Source organism: Chinchilla lanigera, unplaced genomic scaffold (genome assembly GCF_000276665.1).
Source record: "Chinchilla lanigera isolate Chin_1 unplaced genomic scaffold, ChiLan1.0 scaffold00059, whole genome shotgun sequence".
NCBI lineage: Eukaryota > Metazoa > Chordata > Mammalia > Rodentia > Chinchillidae > Chinchilla > Chinchilla lanigera.
Window position 1 is genome coordinate 14,095,019 of NW_004955460.1, and position 17,399 is coordinate 14,112,417.

General features: G+C 54.8%; 3 protein-coding genes across 7 annotated transcripts in view; 2 read left to right on the plus strand and 1 right to left on the minus strand.

Annotated features, from left to right (window-relative positions):
• The window catches only part of Lmtk2 (lemur tyrosine kinase 2), an 89,923-nt gene extending 82,972 nt beyond the window's left edge, over positions 1 to 6,951 (plus strand). For both annotated transcript variants that reach the window (XM_005397908.2, XM_005397909.2), the window contains exons 12-14: positions 1,638 to 1,770; positions 1,999 to 2,241; positions 3,496 to 6,951. In XM_005397908.2, coding sequence (XP_005397965.1) covers positions 1,638 to 1,770; positions 1,999 to 2,241; positions 3,496 to 3,524 — 405 coding nt within the window. In that variant the 3' untranslated portion in view covers positions 3,525 to 6,951. The remainder of the gene's footprint in view (positions 1 to 1,637; positions 1,771 to 1,998; positions 2,242 to 3,495) is intronic.
• A 1,083-nt stretch (positions 6,952 to 8,034) lies between these two features.
• Positions 8,035 to 11,696, plus strand: Bhlha15 (basic helix-loop-helix family, member a15). Of its 2 annotated transcripts, XR_263065.2 has the most exons (3): positions 8,035 to 8,182; positions 8,857 to 9,599; positions 11,553 to 11,696. XR_263065.2 is itself a non-coding variant. In XM_005397913.2 (2 exons), exon 2 carries the CDS (start codon positions 8,910 to 8,912, stop codon positions 9,492 to 9,494), a length of 585 nt encoding a protein of 194 aa, XP_005397970.1. In that variant the 5' UTR covers positions 8,035 to 8,182; positions 8,857 to 8,909; the 3' UTR covers positions 9,495 to 11,696. The 2 variants fall into 2 exon arrangements, 1 of the variants encoding a protein (XP_005397970.1); XM_005397913.2 differs by having other exon boundaries at positions 8,857 to 11,696.
• Positions 11,693 to 17,399, minus strand: part of Tecpr1 (tectonin beta-propeller repeat containing 1) — a 31,273-nt gene continuing 25,566 nt past the window's right edge. For all 3 annotated transcript variants that reach the window (XM_005397911.2, XM_013521165.1, XM_013521166.1), the window contains 7 exons: positions 17,110 to 17,166; positions 16,435 to 16,624; positions 15,811 to 15,946; positions 15,104 to 15,196; positions 13,575 to 13,681; positions 13,355 to 13,474; positions 11,693 to 13,220 (listed from right to left, as the gene is read on the minus strand). In XM_005397911.2, the coding sequence (XP_005397968.1) occupies positions 13,125 to 13,220; positions 13,355 to 13,474; positions 13,575 to 13,681; positions 15,104 to 15,196; positions 15,811 to 15,946; positions 16,435 to 16,624; positions 17,110 to 17,166 (799 nt within the window). In that variant the 3' untranslated portion in view covers positions 11,693 to 13,124. The remainder of the gene's footprint in view (positions 13,221 to 13,354; positions 13,475 to 13,574; positions 13,682 to 15,103; positions 15,197 to 15,810; positions 15,947 to 16,434; positions 16,625 to 17,109; positions 17,167 to 17,399) is intronic.

Here is a 17,399-nt window from a genome sequence, read left to right on the forward strand (position 1 = left end):
TTTTTTTTTTTTTTTTTTTTTTTGTCTACTTAATGTCTTCCTAGCGATTCCAAGGTTCTGTTCTTTATATCGTTTTTCTTGCTGTTGGCTGAATTAAGTCATCTTTATTTCTTTTCTGTGCCCCCACCCCGACACACACACACTAGAGCTAGAACCCAAGGCTTTGTTCATGCTAGGCAAGTGCTCTACCACTAAGCCACATCCCCAGCTTTTTAAAAAAAAATCTTATTTTGAGACATGGTCTTGCTAAGTTGCCCAGGCTAGCCTGGAACTTGTGATACTCTTGCCTCAGCCTCCCAAGTAGCTGGAATTACAGGTGAGTACCACCATTCACGAACACTTTGTTTGCGAACTCTGTATCATCTGGCTCATCTGTCCTTTTTCTGAGACTTTCTATATTTCTGTTCAGGTGTGCTTGCCTTTACTTGCAGGAGTTGGTTCTTGTTTGGTTTGCTTTGGTGAGAGAGAGAGAGAAAGAGAGAGAATGTGTGCATGTTTTGGTTTAGGGGGTTGTTGATGTTTTACTTTGATATTTTTTGGTGCTGGGGGTTGAATATAGGGTAGCTATCACACCTGTGGGGCAAGCACTCCGCCCCTGAGTTACACCCCTAGCCTCGGCGATTTCTCATGTCTTTTTCAGGTAATTCCAGCAGCTATACCCTCTTGACACTGACATGTGTTGATTGCCGTTGCCCCTGTGAATTGGGTTTTGCCTGGTTCTTTGGGTGATTTGAGATTTTGTGTAACATAAAGTCATGTGATTATTGTCTTATTAATTTCTGTGGCAAATGTTGATATTTTTGTCTTGAACCCAGCTGGGTTCAGGCCCTCAGCCCCTGTGGGTTATGGTTTCAGTGCTTGTTCCCCTTTTGAAGTCGCTGCTGTAGTGGATACCACCTGAGGCCAGACCAGAATGCAGTGTGCTGTGTCAGCCCCCAAGCCCGGTTCAGCTCTCAAAGCTTTGTGTGTTGTTTGGGGTCTGCTCAGGTAGGCCTAGAAGCCTCTCAGCCGCTCTGTAGAGTCACTTTTCTGAGCTCTACTCTCTGCGATGGCCCTGGATTTTGTAGCTCTGGAAACCTCCCCAGGCTGGGGTCTGACAGTGCCCTGTCTAGGATCAGCAGGAGAGGACAGAGCAGAAACCAGCAGCAGTCCCCTTCCGGATCACCATGTGCCAGTGTAGAGGAGGCGCCAGCCCCCTCAGAGTCACAGGCTGCTGTTACCGCCGCCGGGTTATATAGGCCTGGTGGTGGCAGAACAGGAAGAGGTAGAGGAAGAAAACCTAGAATTCCTTGTCTGTCCTGGAACCAGAACCAAAGGCCTGTGCAGCTCTGTCCACACCAGGACCCCCTCTGGCTTTCAGGCTGAGTTGAATCCAGCTCGAGGACATCAGAGGGTAACTGGCCAATGAACTGCTGGTTTGGTGACACTTTGAACTTGGATTTGTCCCCATCAGCTGCTTCGCTGTCCTGCCCACCTTTTGGGCCACGTTCAGAGGGAGAGGCAGGCCACCCATTAGTCCCTCCCTACCAGGGATGAAACCTCCCTCGCTTTAAACCGCAAGGCACCTGCGAGCAGGGTCGTGGCACAGTGGGCGGCTCCCAGGCACGGGCTGACAGGCATTCTGCTTGGCTTTTCAGGAGACCCCGACCAAAGAGCTGGGGCACTGTGGAGGAGAAGCACACCACCCCGGGCCCAGCAACCCGGCACCCACCGCAGGCTCACCATACCTGAGCAGATGCATAAACTCTGAGAGCTCCACAGATGAAGAAGGTATTTCACTGCATTGACTAGCTTACACACATCCAGAAAACAGAGCACTGGGTAAACACTTGGGCAAGAGCACATGGCTTATTGCTTTGAATAACCTCCTCCCAACACGTGGGGCGCAGCTGGCCATCTGGTGGCGGGGCTGGTGCTGGCTCATGTGCTCGGCACACCTGCGCTTTCGGGCTCCTCTGCCCGTCACTGCACAGTGATAACAGGAGGATTTTTTTCCAGGTGGCGGCTTTGAGTGGGATGATGACTTCTCCCCAGATCCTTTCATGTCGAAGACGACAAGCAACCTTCTGGGTTCCAAGCCTTCCCTTCAGCCGTCCAAGTACTTTTCCCCACCACCACCAGCCCGGAGCGCAGAGCAGAGCTGGCCACACGTGTCACCCTGCTCCAGGTTCTCCATCTCTCCTGCCAACATCGCCAGCTTCTCTCTCACGCACCTCACTGACTCGGACATTGAGCAAGGAGGTGAGACGCGCCCTGCATGGGCGGGCACGGCAGGTGGTCTGAGGGGTCCGGTTTGGCTTGGTGGTGTCCACTCCCCCACCCCCGTGGATGTGAAGACCTGGTAATCTGACGTTTCTGGGTATTTGCTGAATAGATTATAAGTTTGTTTTTATAGCCAGGTGTGGTGATACACGTCTGGAATCCCAGTACCCTGGGAGGCCGAGGCAGGAGAATTGCAAGTTTGAGCTCAGCCTAGGCAGTTTGGTAACTTAGCAAAAGCAAGACCCTGCCTGTGTGCTGTGGCAAATAGCAGTAGCACATAGCATAGCATAGCGTACATGACCAGGGATGCAGCTCAGTGTGAAGGCCCCGGGTTCGATCCCTAGGGCAGTGAGTGAGTGAATGAATAAATTTGTTTCACTAAAACTCCTACAATCCTGAATCTCTATGATGGACTAGAGCCACACCCCCCACTTTTAGGAACACTTGGAAGCGTAGTCCTGCTCCCCTGCTGGGCCCGAGTGCCCTGGATCTGGGGCACCAGCAGTTCCCCAGCTCCCTCCCTACCTTTAATTTTCCTCTGGCTGATGCCCTGCTCCACAGTCGCCACTTCTTTTCGGAGCTGCAGCCCTTCAGCAGGTGTGGGCTCCTCTGAACCCTTGGCTGAGCTTTGGACTTGAGCCTGGGTGCACTCTGGCTTTTCCCCTGGGAATGTTGGTTTTGCCATCAAGTTCTGGTCTCCGTGAGATACCAGAGGGCCAGGTGGGAATGCACAGGCAGGCACATTTGAAGTGGCAGGATCTGAGCATATGGGTCATTTTCCCCATACCTAGATGGAAAGATAAATGTTAATAAATAGGTGCGTTTTTTTATTTGAAGTTTACAGATCAAATAATAAATGTGAACCATAAAGAGCTTTTATTTGTGTTTGCACGGCTTCACTAGTGCCGAGGAGATAATGCCTGCACCCGAGGACCCGGCGGGCAGGCGGGGGTGGGGTGTGTGTGCGTGCGGGCAGGTAGGCAGACTGCCAGGGCGCTTTCCTTCCTTGCCCTGAGCGTGGGCACAGAGCCACCATGGGAGCCAAGCAGCTGGGTGCACAGTCGGTAGGCACCACTTTAAAGAAGGACGGGGCACCTCGGGCAGGTGGGAAGCAGCCGGACGCAAGCTGCAGAACCTTTTCCTGCCACGCTGGTCAGATGCTCTCTAGATGCATTATCCAGGGCGATCATTTGTGAAACCTACTTGTTGCATTGCCTCCTCTCTCCTAAACAGGCAGCAGTGAAGATGGAGAAAAGGATTAAGTGGCCTCGAACACAGTCTCCAGGCCAGAGCAGCGACTTCGGCTGACATGAGACTGGAGGACTGTGGAGGCCGAGCTCGGCGGCTGCCCCACCCGCTCACCACAGCCGCACGCCCGAGGTCCTCACACACTTGAAGGGCTCACACGTTGATCATTCTGCATCCGCGTGGGGGAACTGCGCGTGCCAGGGTGTGTGTGTTTTCTGTGCTGCATCCTTCCCGTCCACGCCCGTGCCTCCGGGTCTGCACATGGGTGCCGCGGGGGATGCGCCAGGGGAATGGTCACGAGTGAGCCATATTTATTGTTGTAAAAGAAATCACTAATTGCTCTCTGTAATTGCACTGTGGATAAGTGTTCTAAGAGTCACCAATATTGTACAGAATCGTAAATTATTCAAGGAAAATACAGCAGGTCAAGCTGGTGCTATCCACTAGTTTGATTTTTTTTTTTTCCTGTTTGATAGTTTGTTTGCCCTGCATGGTACTTGTAAAGCTTAAGTATTTTGAGTGATATGCTGTCTTCAGAATTATTGGAGCTGTATATATGGTACTCTTTCATACCTGATACTGATTCTGAATGTTAGTGTTTTATGTTCTTATAGGAAATATTTTTGATGAGTCCAAAAATACTGCTCTGTTACTTACAAGGATTGAATCAAACATGTTTTGTCTCTTCCCTAGAAGGCGCTTTCCCTGTGGCAAAGGCAGCTTCTCTGAGCTGCCAAAGGGTCTTGCAGCTTCCCTGGGAGATTCTCCCCCCACCGCCCCTGGTGTTTTAGCCTTTGGTAAAGACTGACAGGTCCACCCCACACAGCTCTGGGTTGCAGTGCAGGGCCACAGTGTGGTGTGGCAGGTCAGGCTGTGGGGGTCCTGCCGAGTCCTTCCTTTGACAAGGGGGGGACCTTGGAGGCATGCGTGTTCCCCTGAGGGGCTCTGGCTACTGAGGATGGTTTGTCCACTGCAGGTGGTATGGATTCGAGCTCTGAAAACATTTCCCAAGCTGGATTTTCAGCTTGGAGCCACTCCGAGTCCAGCCAGGAATGGCCCATCTCTGCGACCCGGGACACACAACTGTGTGGAAGGGACAAGGACACAGCAGAACCCCAGCAGCCAGCGCGTCCTCCTGTGTGGGTTCACGCTCTGCACAGCCCCCAGGGCCCGTCTGCCTGGCCCTTTCCTCCTGCTGTAGGCACCAAGTCCTCTTGCTTTGAAAGGAACTGAGCGTCTCCAGTGCAGCTTCGTCCGAGACCAGTGTCCCTCACACAAAGCTGACCTCACTGTCCTGGTCTGGGGTCCTGCTCGGACAGCAGGAGGTCCCCCGTGGCTGTGCAGCGGGCAGCGCTGTGCCGTGCCGAGCAGAGCACCGTTCCTGCCGGGTCTGGGCAGGGCCCCCTCCCTGCACCAGCCCTTCACCCCAGCGGTTCCCGGTGCTGCTCGGCTTCCCGCGCTCCAGTGTATGCTGCGATGACCCCAGGCCCTCGCTCTCGGCCGCAGGGCTTGGGTCCCAGTGCAGACTGCAAATGTGGATGTTGGCTACAGTTTACATAGTCGATTATGACCTTTCTTATCAATTCTGATTCACTCCATGAATTTTTTTATACTAAGCAATAATTTTCCAAAGCGAGAAAATTCTGAATGGAGTTGTCCTTATCCCCCACTTGGTGTGAGCAGAGCGAGTGCTGGGGACCTGCAGGGAGCACTGGCTCTTGGAACACCTGTATTAAAGACAGGGCATTTCAAAGGTGATGTTGCCAAAACTGTCCTAACTCTGAATTTCTTACCATGGAGACTTCCTGAGTTTTCCAAATTTTTACCTCTTCCTACTAGTCTTAGTTGATTGAGAGAGAAGTGAGAGGCAATTATATTACATTATTTAAATGATAGGTCCAAGGAATTCAGATTTAACGACTAGAATCTAGCAGATTCATAGAATGTATGGCATTCTTATACAGTAAGCCCAGGATAAGTTTATTGATGTTTCAGGGCTGTGCATTTTCACTACGCTGAGATTTTAACAACATATGTCCCATTTTTAATTTTTATATCGCTCATAATTTATTGCCAAAAAAAGCATTTTGTACATTGAGCCGGGGGGTGGGGTGGGGTGGACTGTACTATGGTGTTGCATGGAAGAGGGGGAGACTTTCTCATCAACATGGGAGTCATCGTGTTCTTTTGGAATCTCAAGCAATACGAAGAAATTTAACTAGGTTAAAACTTCAGCCCATTTTTGAAATGTCGGCACATGCTTTGTCATTTGGTTCAGGCTTTTTTTAAAACATAAATCAGTTACCAGTGGTAGGTTTTCAAACATACTTGTTCTAATAAGTTATGCAATGAAATAAATCAGTGGAATTCTCTGGATGATGTGGGGAGGTTGCCAATACGTGGTTGGCAGAGTGTGTATTTTAAATCCTCCAATACAAATAATCTACCCATTTCCCTCCTAGCCAGATGCTGATTTGTGTTATTAACCGACCCTGTCATACGACAGAAAAATGTGGAGAGAGTGCTCCCAGATCCTCCTGAGACTCCACATCCGGGTCAGAAGCTGTTCATCTGCAGGGTGAAAGAAGCAAGCTTAACTATGCTGACTTGACAGCAGAGCATCCATTCTATTTTTAGATGCTCAAGCCCTACTGTTTCTATAGAGATGGCTTTATCTAAGAAAAGTCCTTGTATGTCTTTGCCTCCATAAAAGGCCTTTCAAACACCCTTTCCTTTGATTCATATTTCCTATAGGGTATTTGTAGAATTAATGACCTATTACATGTCTGTCCCCAGGACCAGGTGGAAGGGAGACAGCTCCTCATTTTCCTCTCCCCAGCACCTCCCTCCATCACTTGAAAATTCAGATGATGTCTTTGAGGTTTTGGGCTTCAGAGCATTGGCCTTGGGAGAAGTAGCCTTAAAATAAGAATGTGTGTACACGCTGACTTCAGAAAAATCTCAGAACAATATTCCTAGGTAGTAAAGGTTTGGCCTCATTCCTGGCTGTTGAAAAGTAAAACTCTCTTTAATATTTAAGTAAGTTTTTAAACATGTGTTGACAGTATTGCACCACCAATAACCTGTTCGGTCAGCTTGAGAAGCTTGAATAGGGGCTGTTAGGTCACAGAGGTCTGCGGAGAGATAGTCCCATCCTGACGATGGGACTGGTGTGTCGTGTACCCACTGTTTTCTTCCTGTCTGCAGACGAGGACCTGGGCGGTGATCACACCTACCAAGTCTCACACCTTCTAACTTGTACTAACCACCGCAGAAAGAGGTTCACGGCAATATAACAGTTAATGAACTTCAGTTTAAATTGTGTACATTTTTAAATTGTAAGATTTTTACTGTATATTGATGCATAGTGTGATTCAATAAATTGCTTGTAATTTAAAAACTATTTAATATTCGAAATAAATATAGTTATATATTTATAAACGGTTGCTGTGTCTATTCTGTGTTTTCCACCATGCCGGGATGGGGGGTGTTGTGGCGTTGCCCTGCCCTGCACTGCCCACGCTGCGTTGGTCTCCCTAAACCTCTCAGGGTCCTGAGAACTCAGGGTTTCGTCACTGGAAAACGGGTTTTTTTAGGCTGAGGTGGGGGGCACTGGGGTTGAACTACTGAGCTACCTCCCCAGCCTTTTTAAAATTTTGTTTTGAGACAGGATCTTGCTAAATTTCCCAGACTGGCCTTGAACTTGCAATCCTCCTGCCTCCGTCTCCCAGAGTGCTGGGATTATAGGGATATGCAATAAAACAAGTTTTACGTAGCATTTATGCTGCCTAGAAGTGTATCTGTAATCCAAAGCCTTTGCACCCGGTGAAGAATTCACAACCATGTCATTTGTGAGGTCCTCCCTAGCCCAGCCTCAGATAGCTCTCAGCTACACAGTGAGTTCAAGGCCAGTCTGAACCATGTAGGGAGAGACCTTGTCACAAAAACAACCAAAAAATTCCACTGAGACAAGATGTAGAAACAGGCAGGGAGCGATCAGGTAGGCAGCAGAACGTTTTTGTTTATTGGTTGTCGTTCTGGGGAAATTGGGGGGCGGCGGGGGGTTGTGGGTTTTGGCCCGCGTGGTCAACCTCCCGGCCCTAGAGACCAAACCACAGGGACAACCAACCTTTCCTGCTGACCAGGGGACACACTTCCCGCAGGAGCTCCGCCTAGCGCCTAGCGTCTAGGGGGATGGGAAAAGGGACCTGCCTGCCTAAACCCTTTGGGGCTGCAGGGTCCGCCAGCAACATCCGGATGCGCTGGGGGGCGGCGGAGTCCGGCCCTGTATAGCTGTACCCGAGGATGTGGCCGCTGCCTGTTTATGGTTTCTGATTACACAAGCGCAGCTCCACCACGTCTTCAGACTTGGGCGCCAGGTTCCAGCCTTAGCGCGAGGCCAGGTGCGGCGGTCAGGTGCAGCCCCACGGCTTCGCCCGCAGAGGCCCTAGCGTCCCCAGCCGCAGAACGGGCCCCCCACCTCACAATCGGCGCGCAGCGCTTCTGGCGGTGTCTGGGGGACCCCGGGTCCGGAGAGCGAGGGCGTGGCCGCCCACACAGCCCCGCCCCACGGGCTCATTTACATGCGTCCTCAGCCCCGCCCGGGGCTGCTAAAGCGACGTGTCCTTGTCCCCCGTGGGCAGCCTCTGCGTGTGCAGCCGCGGATCCCCAGGTAACGGGGCAGGAGGACCCGGGTGGGGCTCCTGGGAGGGGACCCAGAGGCAGGACCAGGTGACAGCGTGGAGAAAACCGAGGCGGCGGCACGGGGGAGTTGTCCTCCCTCCTCCCATGGTGCCATCCACGTGGTGGGGCTCGGGGCCGCTGCAAGGACCCTGGAAACTGTCCACCTCTGACCTGTGATGGCTGCGTCGTGTCCACAGAGGTTCTGGTCCCAATATTGTCCCAGAGCCTGTCACATCCAGCAGGGCAGGAGGAATGGCTGCCTCTCCCTGGGGCAAAGGCAGAGGGGCCGTCCTACCTCAGGATTGGGACATATCTCTGGGTGGTCTGAGCAAAGTGTCACAGTCACCTATACTCAGGAGGCACTCCCAGGGCAGTGAGGAACGTGAGACCAGGGCTAGGTCACTGAGTGTGAGCCACTGGAGGAGGAGAGGGGACAGGAGATCAGGGAGCGTTTCGGGGCTGGTCTGAGATCAAGCAGGAATGTGGGGGGCATGTAAAGTCAGCTCAGGGTGTACGTGGGAGGTCCCCGGGGTCACCTGTACCAAATGGTCGGTTACCACTGGCCACTGCTCCGTTGCACTGGGGAGGAAGTTGATAGGACACCGCCTTGTGCGCCCCATGACCGTGCTGAGTGACCACAGAGGCCTGCATTCTGGATTTCAGTTCTGACGACCTCTGCTCCCAGCCGCCACCTTCCGGGACAACCAGTTCTGACCATGAAGACCAAAACCCGGCCCCCCCGGCGCCGGGCCCCTCTGCAGGACTCCGAGGCCACTGCAGCAGAGCAGACCCCCGACAGGCCCCAGCCTGGCTGCGGGTCAGAGCTGGCCAAGGGTCTGCGGAGCAGGACGTCCAGGGCGGCAGGGACACGGGCCGAGGGTGGGCGCCGGCGACAGGGGCCGGGCAGCCGGCGAGAGAACAGCATCCAGCGGCGGCTGGAGAGCAACGAGCGGGAGCGGCAGCGGATGCACAAGCTCAACAACGCCTTCCAGGCCCTTCGAGAGGTCATCCCGCACGTGCGCGCTGACAAGAAGCTCTCCAAGATCGAGACGCTCACGCTGGCCAAGAACTACATCAAGTCGCTGACCTCCACCATCCTGACCATGTCCAGCAACTGCCTCCCGGGCCTGGAGGGACCAGAGCCTGCGCCGGGGCCCAAGCTTTACCAGCACTACCACCAGCAGCAGCAGCAGCAGCAGCAGCATGTGGCCGGGGTCCCACTAGGGACCACAGAGGTCCAGCCCCAGGGCCACCTGCAGCGGTACTCCACACAGATCCACAGCTTCCGAGAGGGCAGCTAGCACCCAGACTGAGGCGGGGTGGCAGTGGTGGCCCGGCCTGCTCCTCCCAGCCCTCGTCCCTCCGAGCCTCAAGCCCCAGACCTGTGATGACGTCAACTCTAGGAGGTTGTGGCCCCCGCAGCTCGTTTTCCGTGAAACTCAGCTCAGCCACTTCCCTGGAGCAGTTTTTTTCCCAGCCCCTCAGGGGACAAGCAACTTGTCTGGTTGTTTCCGGGCCATGACCCTGAGCATCATAAGGCCCCAAAGCCCCAGGAAGGTTCCAGGCCCTGCTTGCTCTTTTTGCATTGAGCTGGTGGCCTCATGAAGAGTGGAAAAGGCCCTCTTGCCTTTTCCATCACTAAATTCTCTTCCCCATGCGTGACTTCCCTCTGGGCAAGGAGGATTCCAGAAGATGGTTTACTTACAGATTTCCCTGAGGCCAAGCAGGGGAAGGGACCCATCTGTAGGCTTCATCATAGGCCTAGGTGGAGTCTGGGGCTCAGCCCTCTGATTTGGGTAAAATAAGGCCTGGGGCCAGCAGGGCAGAATACAAGACCCTTCTAGGAATATGGCAGAACAAAAATGGCAGCTTTTTGAGCAGAATGCTAATCAGAGATGCTAATCAGAGGACCCTACATTCGTTCTAAAGGGACCTGGGGCAGGGCTTCCTCCCTAGACCCTACTGGGGGATTTCTGGAGAGTGGGTAGCACCCTGTGCTGTGCTTGACTGTGGGGGTCTCCGTGGGCCCCCAGTGCTGAGTAGGAGCTCTCCTGAGCTTCTGTGCAGGGGGAGGGTTTGGGACTTCCTGCACCGCGAAGCCTGGGGTGGCAGGAGCTTCCCTCCCCCACCCGGCACTGCTCCTGATGGCAGGGATTGGGTGGCTTGGCAGCCCCGCTGCCTCGGGCCCAGCTTCCTTCTGTTGGGGCGTTCCTGCCCCACTGGCTCTGCTGGACTAGGCCACTTTGCTGTCAACCCTGCTGGCCTCTCATCTCCTTTGTACCTCTGCAAGAGCTATCCTAGAGACACTGAGGACCTGGGCAGTGGGGCCTAGTTGGACCAGGAGCTTGGCTGCCACAGCCAAGGCTGAGACTTCTGCTGGCCTACCTCCCATGCATGGCCTTGCCTTCCCCAGGCTTGGGCGGTGTAGCGCTACCTGTGGGCTTGGGGTCAGCTGTGGCCACATGAAGGCTAGCAGGTGGCACCCGAAGGAACAGGCATTTCCACTTCGGTCCTAACTCCCAGCCAGGCGCTCTGAAAGGACACCCTGGGTACACCGGTCTCCCTGTCTCAAGGAACAGATCGTGTGGCCTTCCCTGTAGGCCTGGGGGCCTGGTCTGATCCCACTGCTCCAACTGTCCGTCACGGGTCAGGTGGGGATGTAGCCCTTCCCATCTGTCCCTTGGGGATGGCCACTGGGAAAAGCCCATCAGGGGATCCACCAGTGTGAGCTGAGGTTGGACACAACTGCAAGCTTGAGACAGCCCCAGCCCAGGCATCTCCTGCTACAGGGACCTGTAGCCCAGAGGTACCCTGAGAGGAGAGAGGCCTCCACTGGAAGCTAAGACCAGAGCCAGGCTCAACTTGCCCCTGGACTTGATGGACACACTTATGATCTGAGCCCAGCATACAGGCTGCAGGGGTGTGGCCCTCAACATCCTCCTGAGAACTGGCCACAGCCAGGGGTTGCTGGGGTCAGCCACATTGCAAAGGATTCTCAAATGCCTCAGTCCCTCTTCGGGGTGTCAAATGTTGGAGGGAAGATAGGAGCAGATTGGTGGTCGGTCAGCATGGCCTGTGGTTTGGTCTCCCTCGGCCCCTAGCCCGGGCTGGACGCTTTCATCCTGTGGGAGGTCCTGTTGGGCCATCAGGGTTAAACTTTCTCAAAGCCCTGGGCAAGCAGTTGGTGCTGGGGTCCCCTGAGCTATTGGCCCACCACCCTCTCTACAAGTGGAAAAGCCAGAACTGTGACTTTTCTGTCCAGGAAAATTAAACTGGAACTGAGCAACCTGTACCCTGCTGTCATTGTGGTGAAGATGTCTCTTAACTGACCCAAATTTGCTTTCATTTTTTTCTAACAGTACCTTCAAAGTATGAATGAAATTGATGCCTTGTCATACAACAAAAATAAAAGATTTGAGGGCAATTCCTCTGGCCACATGCATAAATGCATGGGAACTGTACATTTCAATCAAAGTGTATCAATAAAACGATGCTGCCATTTACACTGTGGTTTAAGTTTTTATTGAATAAAGCATCTGAGGAATCAAGAGAGCTCAGTGATGCTGAGCAGGTAAACGGTCAGGAGAGGTCACCTCCGAGAAAGGGCAGAGGGACACCCTCCAGGTGGTTCACTGGAAGCTACCTGCAGACAGCGAGACAACGGCAGAGCGCACAGGTCACAGGTGTGAGGGCACAAACCACACTGCCTATACGGAACCTGACAGGGACATGTAAACAGGCAGGGATCCACCCTTGAGGCTGTGTGACAGCTCCACTCAGGTGGGACCAGCCCAACTCTACACCCATTGCCAACAGACCCCAGGCCCCTCAAACGCCCATGGAAGAGGGCACCCAGGGGGACAGTGCTTAGAGTCAGCTTCTGGCGACAAACTCTAACAGCTGTGCAGACTCAGAGGCAAATGCAGAGCTGCCCTTTATGTCCCAGGGAGCCTAGGAAGTCAGCAAGTGGCCAATGGCTCATCCTGGCAGACGAAGGACCTGGCTCTGGCCATCTGGCCCAAGTGTCAGATGGAGGGCTGGGCTAGAGGAAGATGTCACCTAGTACAGGCAGCTGCAAGGCTGCCTGAGGGAGCTGGGCCACTGGCCAAGCACTTCCTTCTTGCCTGGCCGGGCAGGGAGCCCACCTGGGGCAAAGGTGCCTTCTGTTCTGCCCCAGGCACAGAACACTTGGGGCTCCGTCCACACCTTGCCTCCCAGGCACATTCCTGCTCCCTACCCAACACCTGCGGGGCCCAGGGTGCCACCAGCCTCCACCCGGCCATCCTTCCACAGTATCGGATCAACCAGAAGGCCTCCATCCCACTGCATCAGGGGAAGGAGGTGACCAAGAACTCCTAATGGTAATTCTGCACACAGACACCATCTCCACCTCCAAGTCTACTCTGGGGGGCCCCAAACCGCCCCGGAAAGAAGACAACCACCCACTTGTACATCCATTTCTAATCCGCCCACTCTGCTGAATGTGGAAAAACCTTCCCCACCGCAAGTCCCGCTCTGAGGAATGGTCTCAGCACGTGACAAGTGACTTGGGCATCATGGCAGTTCCCCTGGTGGGGCAGGGCCCAGACGTGATTTGGAGGGCTGGGCTAGAGGCCTTGGGGTTCCAGGTTCCAGCTCAGGGAGGAAGGAGGCAGAGTGGGAAGTGAGAGGCGGGATGGGCTGTGGCTGAGGGTCCTTGTCCCCCACCCCTCTCTGGCACTTCTCGAAGACTGGGGATGTGGGTGGCCGCGTCCACAGAGCTTCACATTTCTGGGCATTTCAGCCAGTGCTTCTGAAGTTGGCCACAACCCAGACCAGACTTCCCCTGAGTCGACCTTTGTGACACCCTCCACGGTGTACATTTCAGCACAGATGCTCAGCCTGGACCCTTCAAGCCTGGCGCCACCCCCGCCCATGGGCGACAGGCAGCCTCAGCAGCTGACAGGGCCATGGGCCTTCTGCTCCTGGGACATACTCCGGGAGGCCCTGGTGGCGTTGGCTCGGACAGAAATGTGGTCCCAGCCTCCCTAGAAGGAGAAAGTCACATCACGCCGAGGGGCTGTGCCTGGGGGACTCCACCAACCCCAACCCCAACGCCAGGTCCCAGCCAGTACTGCGTCAGGCTGGTACCTGCGCAATGTCCCCAGTATGGGCCACTCACCCCGATGCCGTAGTCCCACCCCTGCCCCTTGGGCTCTCGGGGCTGCACACCAGTGCGACGACACACGGTCCCCCGGCTCAGGCCATGGGTCCCCTGGACTTTGTTGGCGATGACCCAGACCTGGAACACACACCCAGCCACTGTGGGTCACAGGGACAGAAGGGGTAGGCCAGCAAGGGGGCCAAGACGCCCAGGTACCCGGCACCCTCTATCTACCCACCTGGTCCAGCGGCCCCACGGACACTCTGCGCACATTGTTGGACACGTGCTCCCAGCTGGAGCCCTGGGGGTAGCTGGGCGTGACTCCCCCTCGGTACCACAGGTTCCCTGGGGGCAGAAGAGGCCAAAGTCAGTGGCAATCCTGCCACTGGCCATGTGAGGGTATGGAGGTGCTGGAGGTGCTGGAGGTGCTGCGTGTCAAGGCAGTGGCCCCTCCACTTCTCCACACTCTTGGGCTCCTGCCGACCTGCAGCCAAGAGCCTGGGCCGTAGCCAGCCTTGCCTTTTCTACGCCTGGGCTTCCCTGAGCCTCATAATTGTCCCATTGTGCTGGGCAGGGCTGGCGACATTAGCCTCTTTCTACTGAGGTAGAAAACTGAGGACAAAGAAGTTTTTAAACAAATAAAAAAGAGCTGGATCTGGAATAAACACTGGACTTCAAGTCTTATGTTTGTCTTTTCTCAGCCATCTCTTCCATAATGACAAAATCTTTTGCGGGGGCAGCCTTTACAGTAGTAGGCATTGAACTCAGGGGCTGTGCACTGAGCTATATCCCCAGCCCCTACTTATTTATTCATTTTTATATTTATTTATTCATTTTTATATTTATTTATTCATTTTTATATTTATTCATTTATTTTAGATAGGGTTTTGCTAAGTTGCCCAGGCTGGGCTTGAACTTTCGATCCTCCTGCCTCAGCCTCCCACAGTGCTAGGATTATAGACTGTGGTGGCACAATCTTTTTTTTTGGCTTTTTTGAAACAGGGTTTGACTACGTAGTTCAGGATGATCCTAAACTCACTATGTAGTCCGGGTGATCTCAAACTCGTGGCAATCCTGCCTCAGCCTGCTGAGTGCTGGGATTACAGGCATGCGCCACCACGCCCGGCTATTTAATGACATAATCTTGAAAGGAGCTGGCCTGAGCCGTGCTCAAGGAGACATGGGGGTTGGAATGGCTGAGAGCCCGCCCTGTACTTCCTGTGGGGTCCTGTATCCCAGACCTGAGTGGAACTTTCTAGATGCTCCCAGTGTAGGTCCTGCCATGCAGTGGCTTCCCCTGGCAGAAATGACCAGCCCTCTGCTCTCTGCACAAGTAGGGCCAGGCTGTCAGGCCAGTACCTACCAGCCTGGGTAACTGGGGGAGAGACTGGCACCAAAACTGACCTTGGGCAGGACACCTGTCATGGTGGGTATGAGACATGGACTGTGCTATTCTGTTCTGGTCCAGGCCCTGGAAGGTTCCCAAAGGCCAGGCCCAGGCTGCATGGTCCTGGCTCCATGGTCATCATGATCCGGGAGGGTCACACTGACATGTGGGCCAACTGCCTAGCTGTCATCTGTCCCTAGGGGAACCGTGGAACAGAAAGTCCAGAACGTTTCTGGGTGCCTTGGGAAGAGGCCAACAGGGCAGACGTGCCTAGCCTCCCCACACCAGTCTGTGGCTCTGTGGGGCCTGCCTGTCATCCCTTTGGGGTGCCCAGGAAACCTTGCCTCCCCCCTAACCACACTGCAGCCAAAACTACTTGCCATTTTCATCCAGGGCGTACACAGACGTCTGCCCCACAGACACCTGCATCAGCCTCTGCTTGGGGGGTGACGGGATATGGTACCAGCAGTCACCTGTGACAGGACAGTTGAGTCATGAGGCCACAAGGGAAATCAAACCTGCCAGCCCAGACCTTTGGGGATGTCGGCTCCTCCAAAGCTCACAGTGGCTGAGCTCTTGTGCCTAGTCTCAGTTTCCGGGGCCACAGATGCACAGCTGGGGCCTGGTGCTAGCGGAGGCCAACCCAGACCAACCCAGGACCACCTAACCTGGCCTGGCCTGGCCTGGTCCAAGGCCCTCCAGGGGCCATGGCAAGTCCAAACATGGGGCCCAATGGGCCAACCTCAGCAACATGGACACAAAGGTGTCCAGCCTGGCATGGAGTCAAGCATTGGCCTCAGTGGCTACCCTTCAAACCCACTGCTGTGGAGTTCTATGTGCCAGCCACTGGCCACCCACATGTCCACCCCTGCCAGCCTCCCCTAGCTAGACGCTGTCTGCATACCCAGCACAGAGCAGGCCAGTGTGACCTGCCTTCCCCAAGTGGTCGCTGTGGGGCCGGGGAGGCCTGGGCAGTGGGCAGCTGCGAAGGGTGGTGACCAAGGCTCGGTCCTACACATGCTCCAGAGGTGGTGCTAAGTATGGGGAACCCTTGCTCCAGTGCCCCTAGCACAGCTTTGGTACTCACCAGCTGGCTGGGAAGGGGACACAGAGCCCCGGTAGAATGCGGAGCCGTCCCTGGCCACAGCCCACACCTGGTAGCAGGCCCCGATGGAGACTGAAGCAAACGGCTGGTCGGTGCCGATGTGCAGCCAGGAGGAGCCCTACGAGCGGGAAAGGGGTACCCAGGTGACCCCCAGAGTCACCAGGTCCCCTGGCCCAGGATTGGTACAGGGTCTAGCACCCAAACTTGCCTGAGGGGGACAACTCTGGGAAGCATGTGACATCCTGGGGTGACCCTAGTATTACATGCACCCCGGCCCGCCTGACTAGTCCTGACCATGGCGTGACCTTGGTCATCACTGAAGCCCTGGGCTTCAGAATAACATATGCTGAAGAGCCTCTGTGTCAGCAGGGCCTACCTCTGTCCCCACCCCTGCCCAGACCCCAAGAGACAGCAGGTCTTCATGCCAAGCTCACCCTCAACATCAACTGCTCAGAGACCCCAGTGACCTGCCCAGTACCGGTATCCCCCCATCCCGGAGACCTAGCCTGGTCAGGCCTGAGCCCAGCCTGACTGCAAAGCTAGTCTTGACTTTGGGGAGCACCTGGGAGGACAGGGTGGCTCAGAGGCTGGGAGGAGGGTACTCACCACTGGGTTCAGCTCAGACACACCCAGACGGCAGAGTACATCGCCTTTGTCACTCACGGCCCACAGTGCGATGTTGTGACCGCGGTCATCACTGTCTGGGCCCTCTGGGCTCTCCGGGATGATGGACACGTCCCCAAGGGCGATGGGGGCCACCTCCAGCCAGGGTCCATTTGTCACCAGCTTGCATTTTCTACATGGGAACAAGTGGTACAAGCCCAGGGACCCAGGGTGAGCTCAAAACTTAAGGCCCATCACCTGCTAAAGACACCTAGAAGGTCCAATGCACAGGTGCTGGGGTGGAGGACCCTGCCAAGACTGGAGCAGGACAGCAGGACCCCCCAGAGCACCTGGTGAGCGGGAGTGATCCCTGCCCTCCCCCAACCCAGCCAGCCTTTCCTCCTGCCTGAAAGCAGAACCTGCCAGTGACATTTGTCTTATTTGCTCTTGAAAACAAACTCTTCAGAAACCAGAGCGCCGGGAGCCGCAGGCATTTCCTGGGATGACATTTACTTTGATTCTGCTTTCTCGCCCTCTCCATTTCTTCCCTCAGGATGGAGGTCAGAGGTGGGCAGGCCCGGCCCAGAGGAGCCACGGTCCCTCCCCTGGGGTGGTGGCTCCTTTGGTAGCCCAGGTTGGGCCAGGACCCGATCCTGGCATACTGCGACTCCACCTCACCTGGCCCAGCACCTCCTCCTGACAAAATCCTTCATGGTTTTGTACCCGTGGTATGAGCTGCAAGAGGAAGAGGAGGTGAAATCAAGACCACTTCATGGAAGCTTCTGGAAAGTGACACTGTGCACATTCTTTTCCCAATTGCACAGAGCAGCCTTGGTGTGAGGCATAGGATCAAAAGAGTTCAGGGCACGATCAACATACATGGAGAATGCTTCAATTTTTAAAATGTATTATAGCCGGGTGTGGTGGCACATGCTTGTACTCCCAGCACTCGGGATGCTGAGGCAGGA